Source organism: Oryctolagus cuniculus, assembly GCF_964237555.1.
Source record: "Oryctolagus cuniculus chromosome 16 unlocalized genomic scaffold, mOryCun1.1 SUPER_16_unloc_1, whole genome shotgun sequence".
In the NCBI taxonomy this organism is placed as follows: Eukaryota; Metazoa; Chordata; class Mammalia; order Lagomorpha; family Leporidae; genus Oryctolagus; species Oryctolagus cuniculus.
The window spans coordinates 4,120,134-4,129,256 of NW_027208201.1; the positions used below are offsets into that span (position 1 = coordinate 4,120,134).

The following is a 9,123-nucleotide window of genomic DNA, read 5'->3' on the forward strand; positions in this document are numbered from 1 at the left end:
GCAAGGGACCCCAGCCACTCCAGCAGGCTCAGGTCGTGCTGGGCGGCAACCTTTAATCCCACAGGCCTTGGGAGCCGGCTCTGATGTCAGCCCCTTAGGCCGCCACCCCCGCTCCCCACCTTCTCGGTGGCCACCCAGCCAAGGACAGAGCCGCCTGTGCTGGCGACCTCAGCGGGGGCAGCATGCTGGGCCCTGTGCTCCTGCTCTTGGTCTTGCTGCCTCGGGCCTGCCTCTCGCCCAGCGGGCCACCCGGTACGTACAGCTGGGGGACCCTGGGCCCATCATTCTCCCGCCATCCCTGCCCCGCATGACCACGAGTCCCCCCCGCCTCAGGGGTCCCATCCATTCGGGCTGGCATCCCCCAAGTGCCAGCGGCCACTGTGATGGTGGGGGAATGGTTTGGGCGATAGTCGTGGGGCGGTCCATAGGGCTCGGAGCCCCTGCGCACCGGGACCTCAATGAGCGCTTCCAAAGGAGGCAGGCATGCGTCTGCGCATGGGCGTGCTCACGCCCGTCTGTCGCAGAGGGGAGACCCCCCCCCGCCCCAGCCTCTATTGCCTTCTGCCTTCGGCCTGGGAATGTGGAGCTGGGCAAATGGGGAGCCCACCCGCTGAAGGGCCGCGGCTGTTTCCGTGGGCCCCTGGCTTCCCGCCGTCCCTGCGGGTGCCAGCACCTGACTCCCCGACAAAGGGGAGCAGCCTTCACACAGTGCGACGCACCTGCAGGCGCTTCCAAAGCCCTTGTGCACCCGGAATTCCCTCGCCCACCTTGCAGATAGAAGGGGGCAGGGGAGACTTCCCCAGACACGCCCAGAGCGCTGACCCCGGCGGCCTCAGCTGCTGGGCCGAGCCGTCCCCGGGGGGCTCATCAGACGGCCCCCTGCGGAGGACGCAGCGTGACGCGAACCAGGTGAAGCCGCTCCCAGGACCGTATCCCTTCCCCAGGGGAGGCGACGGGGGCGAGGAGGTCGGGTCGTTTTACCCAGAGCCCGAGGGGCAGCTCGACCTCTCCCCCGTGTGTGCCGCCCTCCCTGATCTCCACCAGCGCCCCCGTTCCCTGCGGCGCCCGGGCCCTGGCTGCGCAGACCCCTGTTCAGTCTGGAGCTGTCGGACGCCGAGGACGCCTTCCCGCGGCGCGCGGGGCCGCTCGAGGTCCCCGCCGACAGCCGCGTGTTCGTGCAGGTGCGGATACCCGGAGGCCCCCAAGGGCAGCAGGGCGCAAGTGGGGCTCGGCCACCCTGATGGGATGGCGCCTCCGTCCCCCAGGCGGCCCTGGCCCGTCCCTCCCCGCGCTGGAACCTGGCCCTGCACCGTTGCTCGGTGACGCCGTCCTCGCGCCCGGCCCTGGGGCCCGCCCTGGTGCTGCTGCGCGGAGGCTGCCCCGCCGACGCCTCGGTAGCCTTCCCGCCACCGCCGCCGCCGCCGCCGCACGCCGGCGCCACAAGCCCCGTACGCTTCAGCTTCCGCCTGCGCCCGGTCTTCAACGCCTCGGTGCAGTTCCTGCACTGCCAGCTGAGCCGCTGTCGCCGCCTCCGGGGAGTCCGCCCGGCGCCTGCACCGCTGACGCAGCCGCCACCACCGCCACCGCCATCGCGGGTGCGCGAGCGCGGAGACGGGAATCGGGACGCCAGGAGCCCCTTGCGCCGCGAATGGGGGCTCCAGCGCATCTCTGGAAGCTGAAAGAGGCTCTTGCGGGCTGGGGAGCTGGGGTTCCTGGAGGCTGTGGGAGGTCTGGGGGCGGGAATACCGTGGGGGCTAGGTCGCTGTCCCCCCGGGGCTGGGCACCTGATGCTGTTTCCCAGGTTAGGTGCCGAGAGTCGGATGGGAGCTTGTCGTTGAGGGGCTGACATCTGGGGGTCTTCTGTGGACTCCGGCCCCAAGGGGCCGGATTGCCAGACTCCCAGTGGTGGCCTCTTGGCTCTGGGGGAGAGCTGGACGCTCAGGTCTCTCGGGAGTCCTGGACAGCAGACCCAGGATACCGGGGCCCTCATGTCCCCGTCTCCCCTCAGTGTCTGCCTCAGGATGCGGCGTGCGCGGGCGCCGGCGAGAACCTCGGCGCCGACAGCCCCCACCTGCACACGCTCACGCAGCCCATCGTGGTCACGGTGCCGCGGCCGCCCCCCAGTGAGCGAGCAGGGAGGGGGTGGTCCTGGGGGACGTGGGAAGGACATCTGCAACCGGGGCCGGCTCTCAGTTTTGCACTCCTCATAGGGCCGCCCAAGAGCATTCCGGGCAGGGCCGTGCGCCCGGAGCCGCCCGCGTCTGCCCCCGCAGCCCTAGAGCCCGCGCCGGTGGTGGCGCTGGTGCTGGCGGCCTTCGTGCTGGGCGCCGCGCTGGCCGCTGGGCTTGGCCTCGTCTGCGCGCACTCAGGTACGGGTCCCCGCCCTGCTGGGACCACCGCGGGTGCCCTAGGCTACTCCTGCGTATCTGGCGCTCCAAGAGCCCAGCGGGCGGAGCCGGGCCACCTGCAGGCTCGCCTCCGCCGCAGCCTCCAGGGGGCGCCCGTACCCTCCCACCGTAGCCTGCTCCCCTCTTGCAGCGCCGCCGCCCGCAGGCCCGCCCGCAAGAGCCCTGCCCAGCGCTCCCCAAGCCAGGAGACCCCAGTGAGGCAGGTGAGGGAGGTGCTTGGGAAGAGAGGAATATTCAGCGCGCTTCCTCCGCTATCGACGCACCGTCCTGAAATGTGTTACGCAGGGGAACCCTCGCTACCGCAAGCAGGCAGATACGATCCTAATGCGTATTTTTAGGGGCGAGAAAATGAGGCGCCCCAGGAAGCGAGGTGATGTGTCCAAGGTCACAGCATAAGGGGCAGCTGGGATTAGAACTCGGGGAGTGGGGCGCCCGCCACGCACTGCAGGCTCTGGCGGGGCAGAAGGGGCCTCAAAACTTGGGAGAGAATTCGGGGTTCAGAGCCAGGTGCCGCTTTCACCCCGGCACACAGACTCGCGGAGGAGGCCAGGCGGTCTGCGGGAAGGCAGGTGGCCTGCCCAGCGTCCCGACACTCACTCACCTACGGCCGCCTGTCCCCAGGCGTGGCGCGCTCCCAGCGGGGTCCGGAGAGCCACCCAGGCCCGCCAGGATATGAACCAGCCGTCCCAGACCCCGGACCCGAGGGCACCACGACTTCGGCGCTTCTCCCCCGCTCCCCTCCCACCTGAGCTCAAAGTAAACCTGTGGACTGCCCGGCTGAGTTCTGGAGACGTCAGTGAGGGTCCCTGACGCGGGAGGCCGAAAGGGGTGGCGCAAGGGGGTCAGGACTGGAAGGCGGGGCTCATACGCCCACGTCCAGGGGGGCACAGATGTGTCCGGGGAGACCCAAGAGCGTTTGACCTCAAACACAAAGCGACACCCAGCCGCAGCAGCTTAGCCCCACCCCCACCCCTGCACCTGCCCACCTGTTTCTCCGCTTGTCCACGCCCCCCGGCCCTGCCCCCGCTTCCGACTTCAGCCTCCTCGCTGGGGTGGACTCCCTCCTTAGATTGTCCTTATAGGTTTTTGTTTATTTCACTTGAGAGAGTACGCCCCCACCTGTTGGTTCACTCTCCAAATGCTCACAATGGCTAGGGCTGGGCCAGGCGGAAGCCAGGACCCATAAACTCCATCCGGGTCCCACGTGGGTGGCAGGGCCCCAAGCGCTGGAGCCAGCACCAGGGTGCAGACTAACAGGGAGCCGGAGCCGGGACTCAAACCCGGGCCTTGGGATGTGAGATGCAGGGGTCCCGACCGCTATGCCGAGAGCTCCCCATGCATGAGCAAGAGGGGGGCTCCTCGCCCCAGTTCCCAGAAGAGCAAACAGAGCTTCCGTCCGTGAAGGGCCCGTGTTCGTTCCCGCTCCAGCTTCGGAGCCAGCCTCCCTGCCACAAGGGAAGTGGCGGTTCCCCGCGGCCCCTTAAGGCGGGGCCACGCCCCCATTTACTTCCGCCTTCGCGCGGCGCTTTTCTGACCTCAGCGGCCACCGTAGCCCCGCCCCCTCCCAGGGCCGCGGCCCTCCACGCGCAGACGAGCTCTCTGACCGGCATGAAGCCACCGGCGCGGCGGCGAGCGACCCCCGCGCGCTACGTGGAGGAAGTGACGGGACCCCAGGCCTGGAGTCCCCGCGAGAAACGGCAGCTGCTGCAACTGCTGCAGGCGCGGCACGGCCAGCCGGAGCCAGACGCTGCCGAGCTGGCCCAGGAGCTGCAGAGTCGGAGCGAGACTGAAGTGAGATGCGGCCCCGCAACGAGGGCGACGCGGGGGGCGGGGCCCCGAGCGTGAGCCCCGGCGGGGGCGGGGCTTGATAGGCGCGGGGGCGGGGCTTGGGCTGGAAGAACCTGAGCATCAGGCTCTGGCGAGACACGAGGCTGAGGGGCGGGGTGAACTCAGATGTTGTGGATGGAGGCCGCTGATGGGGCGAGAGGCACAGCTGGACCGAGTGGGATGGAGTCAGGAGATGGGATGGAGCACTGAGCCGTCGGGCGGGGCCCTGGCTGCGGGGAGGAGCCAGACGGGCCTGGGCCTTGACCTCCTCCTTGGATAGCTGGTCGTATTTTGGGGTCTTGGCTTGGGGCCGGGCAGTGTCAGGGTGACCCTTGATGCCAGGGTAGTGGACAGCCGGGGAGCAGCTGCCGACCCTGGGTCAGGCCAGGCAGCGGGCTTTGGCCTGAACTTCTAGAAGGCCCATCGTGCATCCCACCCCCTTCTCCCCAGATCCGGAACTTCCTCCAGAAGCTCAAGGCCCGTGTGGTCCGGGAGGCTATTCAGAGGGTGCATCCAGATGGCCCACAGGGAGCACGGCGGCGGGAGGCCCAGCCCCCTGCCCCCATAGAGGTGAGGCAGGTGGTCCCTGGGAGCGGAGTGGGACTTGGGATGTGGAGTCACGTGCGCTGACCCCGTACCTCTGGGTGCACGCAGGTGTGGATGGATCTAGCGGAGAGGGTCACGGGCCCGCTGGAGGGAGCCCTGACCACAGCCTTCTCACAGGTACTGCACCCCCCAGGCAGGGCGGGGGCGTCCCGGCGTCCGAGTAAGAGTTCTGTGGTCCCCCTCCCCCAGGTCCATGGCCGTGAGGCCATCTCCTGGCTCCCAGGGAGGAGTTGGTGAGGCCAGGCGGACAGGACATGCCCCTCTCTGTCTGCCAGGCACTCACCATCGCCACCACGGAACCCACCAACCTCCTGCACTCCAGGCCCGCCAAGCCCACGCAGGCACGTGCAAAGCCGCTGCTGCTGAGCGCCCCCGGAGGGCCGCAGGACCCCGCCCCGGAGGTGCCTGGCCCCGCCCCTGAAACATCTGGCCCCGCCCCCGAGGCCCCTTCCAAATCCTCTTCTGGCCCCTCCCTGGCTGAGGGAGACTTCCCCGTGGACTTCGAGAAGATTTACAAGTACCTGGCCTCCTTCTCCCGCGGTGGCCAGGCTCCTGAGCTCTCGGCTACCGGTGAGAAGACGGAAAGCGAGGGGTTGGGGCGGGGTGCAGCAGGAGACCCCCACCCTCCCCTCATGCTCCCCATCTCCCTGCATCACCAGAGTCGGCCGTGGTCCTGGACCTGCTCCTGTCCCTCCCTGAGGAGCTGTCGCGCCTGCCCTGCGTCGCCCTGGCTGAGCACATGGCCCAAATGTACAATCGCCTGACGGCCCCCGAGCCCAGCCTGGCTGAGGGGGGCCCTGCCGGGGAGAGCCCTCCCGGGGAGAGCCCTGCCGAGGCGGGAGGAGAGGCAGGCAGGGGCCAGGCCAGCTCCCAGGGCCCCGAGGGCACTGGGCCCAGCGACCTGAGGTCCACCTGGCAGGCAGCTGGCATCTGCCCCCTTAACCCATTCGTGGTGCCCCTGGAGCTCTTGGGCCGGGTGGCCAGCCCTGCAAGGTGAAGCCCACGCCTGACCTCCTGGGCGGAGCCGCCGTCCTGCCCAGCTAGCGCTGGGCCGCGGGAGGACCCTGGGGTGCCAGGTCCCAACCACAGTGCTCAGCCAGTGGGCGAGTCTGCAGGGCGCTGCACACAACAGGGTCTCAGGAATGGAACCACAGCCGTGCGGAACTCCCGTGGGGACGCTGGCCTGCTGCCCCGGTGTGCCTTGTTCTCTGCTGGGGGCCGTCACAGGCACCGGACACACCGTGCACCTGCGACCTGCCATTGTCCGGGTTTCGTCACACTCTGACCCCCCACTCCTCACCCCTTCTTGTGACTCAATAAAGTGCCCGCCAGCCTGCCTCGCTCTTCTTGGGGTCCTGAAGTGTCAGAGCTTGTGTGTGTGTCCAGGGTGGGGTGCAGGGAGGGCCCAGGGCCCAGCAAAGGCTCCCTGCCTGGGGTGACCTTGGTGACTGCGAGGAGGTGGCTCTTTGACAAGCGTGGATGAAAAGGGCTGAGGCAAGACTCGTGGCGACAGGTGTGAGGGACAGGTTTCCAGAGCCGGGCAGTGTCCTATGGTGACAGATGGCAGGGGGAGAAGCCAGCAGAGGGCCAGGGCAGCCACATGGGTGCAGCAAGGTCTCCCACAGAGGCCCACGGCTGGGTTTGGATGGGCTCAGCGCTTCCACAACCGCTAGACAAAAAGGGAAGTGGAGGCAGAGCTGGTGGGGAGGGAGGTTCTGGAGCCGGGGCAGGGGGTTGTTGGGCTCCACCTGCCCTGAGGGTGCAGTCACAGGTGGACCTGGGAGAGCCAGCCTCTCACCGGGGTACCAGGTGTGTCCCTGAGCCCAGCCAGCCGGCTGAGCGCAGTAAATTTTCAGTTCTGGGAGCCGAGTGCGCACAGCCTTCCTTTTATAGAAACGCTCGTTTCTCCCCCTACACACGCTGCACACAGCTCCCCGGGGCCCGCAACACATCTCCCCCACGAGGGCGCTGGAGCAGAGCCAGCCGCGCTATTCCGCGGTCAACGCCCCCGGGGAGCCTGGCCTACTCACGCAGCCTCAGTGGGCAGGAAGGAGAGAGGACGCCCAGGAGATGGGAGGCTGCAGGCTGGGTTCTCGGAGAGACCCTCCAGAGTCTTGGGGGCCAGGGAAAGAAATCCGGGGGGGGCCCTGATTACGCCTGGAGCTGGGGAGATCAAGATGGTTACATGCCGGGCTCCTCCGGGCAGAGCTGGCAAAGGTGTGGGTCTGGGTGCTTGCCAGACCCAGCATCCCCTCCCACCCCCGTCCCCTTTCTGTGCCCACTCTACAGGTTCCTTCTCAAAGCCCAAGAGCAAGCAGGCTACGAACAGGAGGTGCTAACTCGGCACACGCAGTAAGCGTTCGATCGTAGCTTTTATTGTCATCATCGCTCAGAGGCAGGAAGAGTGAAAAGGTGTTGGGGTCCGGCAGGAGGTCCAGGGGGAGGTGGGCACGCTGACCTGTCCCGGGGCCCAGGCGGGAGGGGCGGGGAGGGGCGGGAATGAGCCTGCTCGCTCTGGAAGGCGCCAGGCATCCTGGATTCGGCAGCCGCCGTTCCGGGAGCCGGCTCTGGGGCAGGCTGTGCTGGACACATGGGTATGCAGCGTCCACGCCGCGGGCCTAGACAGCCTGTGCAGCAGGGCTGGAGCGCAAGGAAGGGCTCAACACTCAATCGAGGTGGAACTGGGGATAGCCAGACAACGGGGGCGGGGGGAGAGGAGACAGGGGAGTCCCCGCCTCCGGGAACAGGTGTGACACTCGGACCCGAAGGAGGAACTAGAGCAGAGCTACTTACACGCTGGGGTGGGGGAGGAGTTGGCGCGGGGTCGTCCTCCTGCCCAGCCTTCGCGGTCACCCGGGCCAGCCAGGCGGGTGATTGTGGAGAAAGGGCAGGGGCAGCGCGGAGCAAGGCACAGGTGGGGCTCCAGCCAGGCCAGAAGGGGAGATGGGCGAGGTCGGGAGGGGGAGGGGCTGCAGTTTCTCCACGCCCTCCCCCCTCCCTCCCACCACGCGCTGGGGGCTCCAGGCCAGGGTCCCGGGCTCCGCTGCCTCACACCAGCGCGTAGTCGAACTGCCCGCGCTCGAGCGCCTCCTTGTGGTCGGTCCAGGACGAGGCGGGCATGCGGCTGTAGGGGTCGAGCAGGATGCGCACACAGCGCACCATCAGCAGCACCAGCACCACGAGCAGGCAGAGCACGAAGGCGAACACCGTGCGCTGCTCCGCGTCCAGGCCCGCGCCCACAGGGGGCCCCGTGGACGGCGGCAGCGGCTCGGGCGACAGCGTCCACGTCGCGCTCATGGCTCACATCGCCGCGCGACCTGCGGAGGAGTGGGCCCGCCCGGGGTGCGGGAATGAGGCTGCGCCCCCCCCCCGCCTCCGTGTCGCCCCCTTCCCGCCGCCGCCGATCACTGACGGTGCCCCGCAACATCACCCCCGCCCCCGCCCGCACCTCAGCCCCGGGGCTACGCCCATGCCCGGCCGGCGCGCTCGCCTCCAGCGACACCCAGGGACCCAACTCCGGCCGTGCGCGCAGGTGGGGCGCTAAGAGCGGGGACACGGAACCCCGACCGGTCCGGCCCGCGCACAACAGGTGCGAACGCGCGGCCTGCGTTCCCGGGCGGCGCGGCGGTGCCAAGCCCCCACTGTCCCCACCTCGCTCTCTTTGTTCTTGGCGGCCTGAGACCCCATCCCCCACCGCCGCCGCCCCCGCCCTGGCGCGCCCCTCACCCTAGCCTCAACCTGGACGAGGACGGACCGCCCGGCGGCCGCGCTCTCTCCCGGGACCCGCGCAGGCTCCGCTCACGACCTCACCCCGGCGACAGCGGCGGCGGCGGCGGCGGCCCCGGCTCAGCCCACCCCACCCGCCCCTGGAGCGGCGGAGATAGAGGCAGGCGAGGCGCGCGCGAGCCGGGCCGCCGCGGCTGTTCCCATGGCGACGGGGGCGGGGCCGACGCGAGGGCGGGGCCGCGAAGGCAGTGCGGGGAGCTGCGCGCCCCAGCCTGCAGGAGCCCAGGGTGCCTGCCTTGGAGCCCAGGACTTCACCGGGGGGCGCCGCTCCCTATCCTCTGGGAACCCTTGCTCCTTAGTGCCCAACAGCCACATTCCATTCTCCGTGATACAGCCCCTCACCCAGGCTCGTTTGGGGGGGGTCCCAGTGTCCCCACGCATCACTCATGGGCGCTTAAGCTTCTCCAACCCTGGGGACCCCAACCCTCAGGCACACCAGGCAGGTCACTGGGAGTGATACCCCCAATTTCGCCATTCGTCTCCCCCAACCCCAGGG

General features: G+C 69.1%; 3 protein-coding genes across 4 annotated transcripts; 2 read left to right on the plus strand and 1 right to left on the minus strand.

Annotated features, from left to right (window-relative positions):
• Positions 1-37: 37 nt before the first annotated feature.
• Positions 38-3,170, plus strand: TGFBR3L (transforming growth factor beta receptor 3 like). The gene is made up of 6 exons (XM_070067539.1): positions 38-252; positions 1,045-1,181; positions 1,266-1,595; positions 2,009-2,123; positions 2,211-2,369; positions 2,539-3,170. Exons 1-6 carry the CDS (start codon positions 183-185, stop codon positions 2,604-2,606), a joined length of 879 nt encoding a protein of 292 aa, XP_069923640.1. The 5' UTR covers positions 38-182; the 3' UTR covers positions 2,607-3,170.
• A 170-nt stretch (positions 3,171-3,340) lies between these two features.
• SNAPC2 (small nuclear RNA activating complex polypeptide 2) lies at positions 3,341-6,184 on the plus strand. Its single transcript, XM_002722007.5, has 5 exons — positions 3,341-4,199; positions 4,686-4,805; positions 4,890-4,958; positions 5,117-5,411; positions 5,501-6,184. The coding sequence occupies exons 1-5, from the start codon at positions 3,708-3,710 to the stop codon at positions 5,836-5,838; spliced, it is 1,314 nt and encodes a 437-aa protein (XP_002722053.2). The 5' UTR covers positions 3,341-3,707; the 3' UTR covers positions 5,839-6,184.
• A 1,010-nt stretch (positions 6,185-7,194) lies between these two features.
• On the minus strand, positions 7,195-8,758 carry CTXN1 (cortexin 1). 2 transcript variants are annotated; one of them, XM_070067538.1, is made up of 2 exons: positions 8,568-8,758; positions 7,195-8,158 (listed from the first exon to the last, which is right to left on the minus strand). In XM_070067538.1, the coding sequence occupies exon 2, from the start codon at positions 8,136-8,138 to the stop codon at positions 7,890-7,892; it is 249 nt and encodes an 82-aa protein (XP_069923639.1). In that variant the 5' UTR covers positions 8,139-8,158; positions 8,568-8,758; the 3' UTR covers positions 7,195-7,889. The 2 variants fall into 2 exon arrangements, with proteins under 2 accessions (XP_069923639.1, XP_069923638.1); XM_070067537.1 differs by having other exon boundaries at positions 8,580-8,755.
• Between the last annotated feature and the right edge of the window lie 365 nt (positions 8,759-9,123).

Excerpts from the sequence above, each read along its gene's own strand:
- SNAPC2 (XM_002722007.5), top strand. The coding sequence starts at position 3,708 with ATGCAGGGGTCCCGACCGCTATGCCGAGAGCTCCCCATGCATGAGCAA. Across the intron at positions 4,959-5,116 it reads TGACCACAGCCTTCTCACAG|GCACTCACCATCGCCACCAC; the intron begins GTACTGCACCCC and ends TCTGTCTGCCAG. Across the intron at positions 5,412-5,500 it reads TCCTGAGCTCTCGGCTACCG|AGTCGGCCGTGGTCCTGGAC; the intron begins GTGAGAAGACGG and ends CTGCATCACCAG.
- TGFBR3L (XM_070067539.1), top strand. The coding sequence starts at position 183 with ATGCTGGGCCCTGTGCTCCTGCTCTTGGTCTTGCTGCCTCGGGCCTGC. Across the intron at positions 2,124-2,210 it reads GGTGCCGCGGCCGCCCCCCA|GGCCGCCCAAGAGCATTCCG; the intron begins GTGAGCGAGCAG and ends CACTCCTCATAG. Across the intron at positions 2,370-2,538 it reads CCTCGTCTGCGCGCACTCAG|CGCCGCCGCCCGCAGGCCCG; the intron begins GTACGGGTCCCC and ends CCCCTCTTGCAG.
- CTXN1 (XM_070067538.1), bottom strand. The coding sequence starts at position 8,138 with ATGAGCGCGACGTGGACGCTGTCGCCCGAGCCGCTGCCGCCGTCCACG.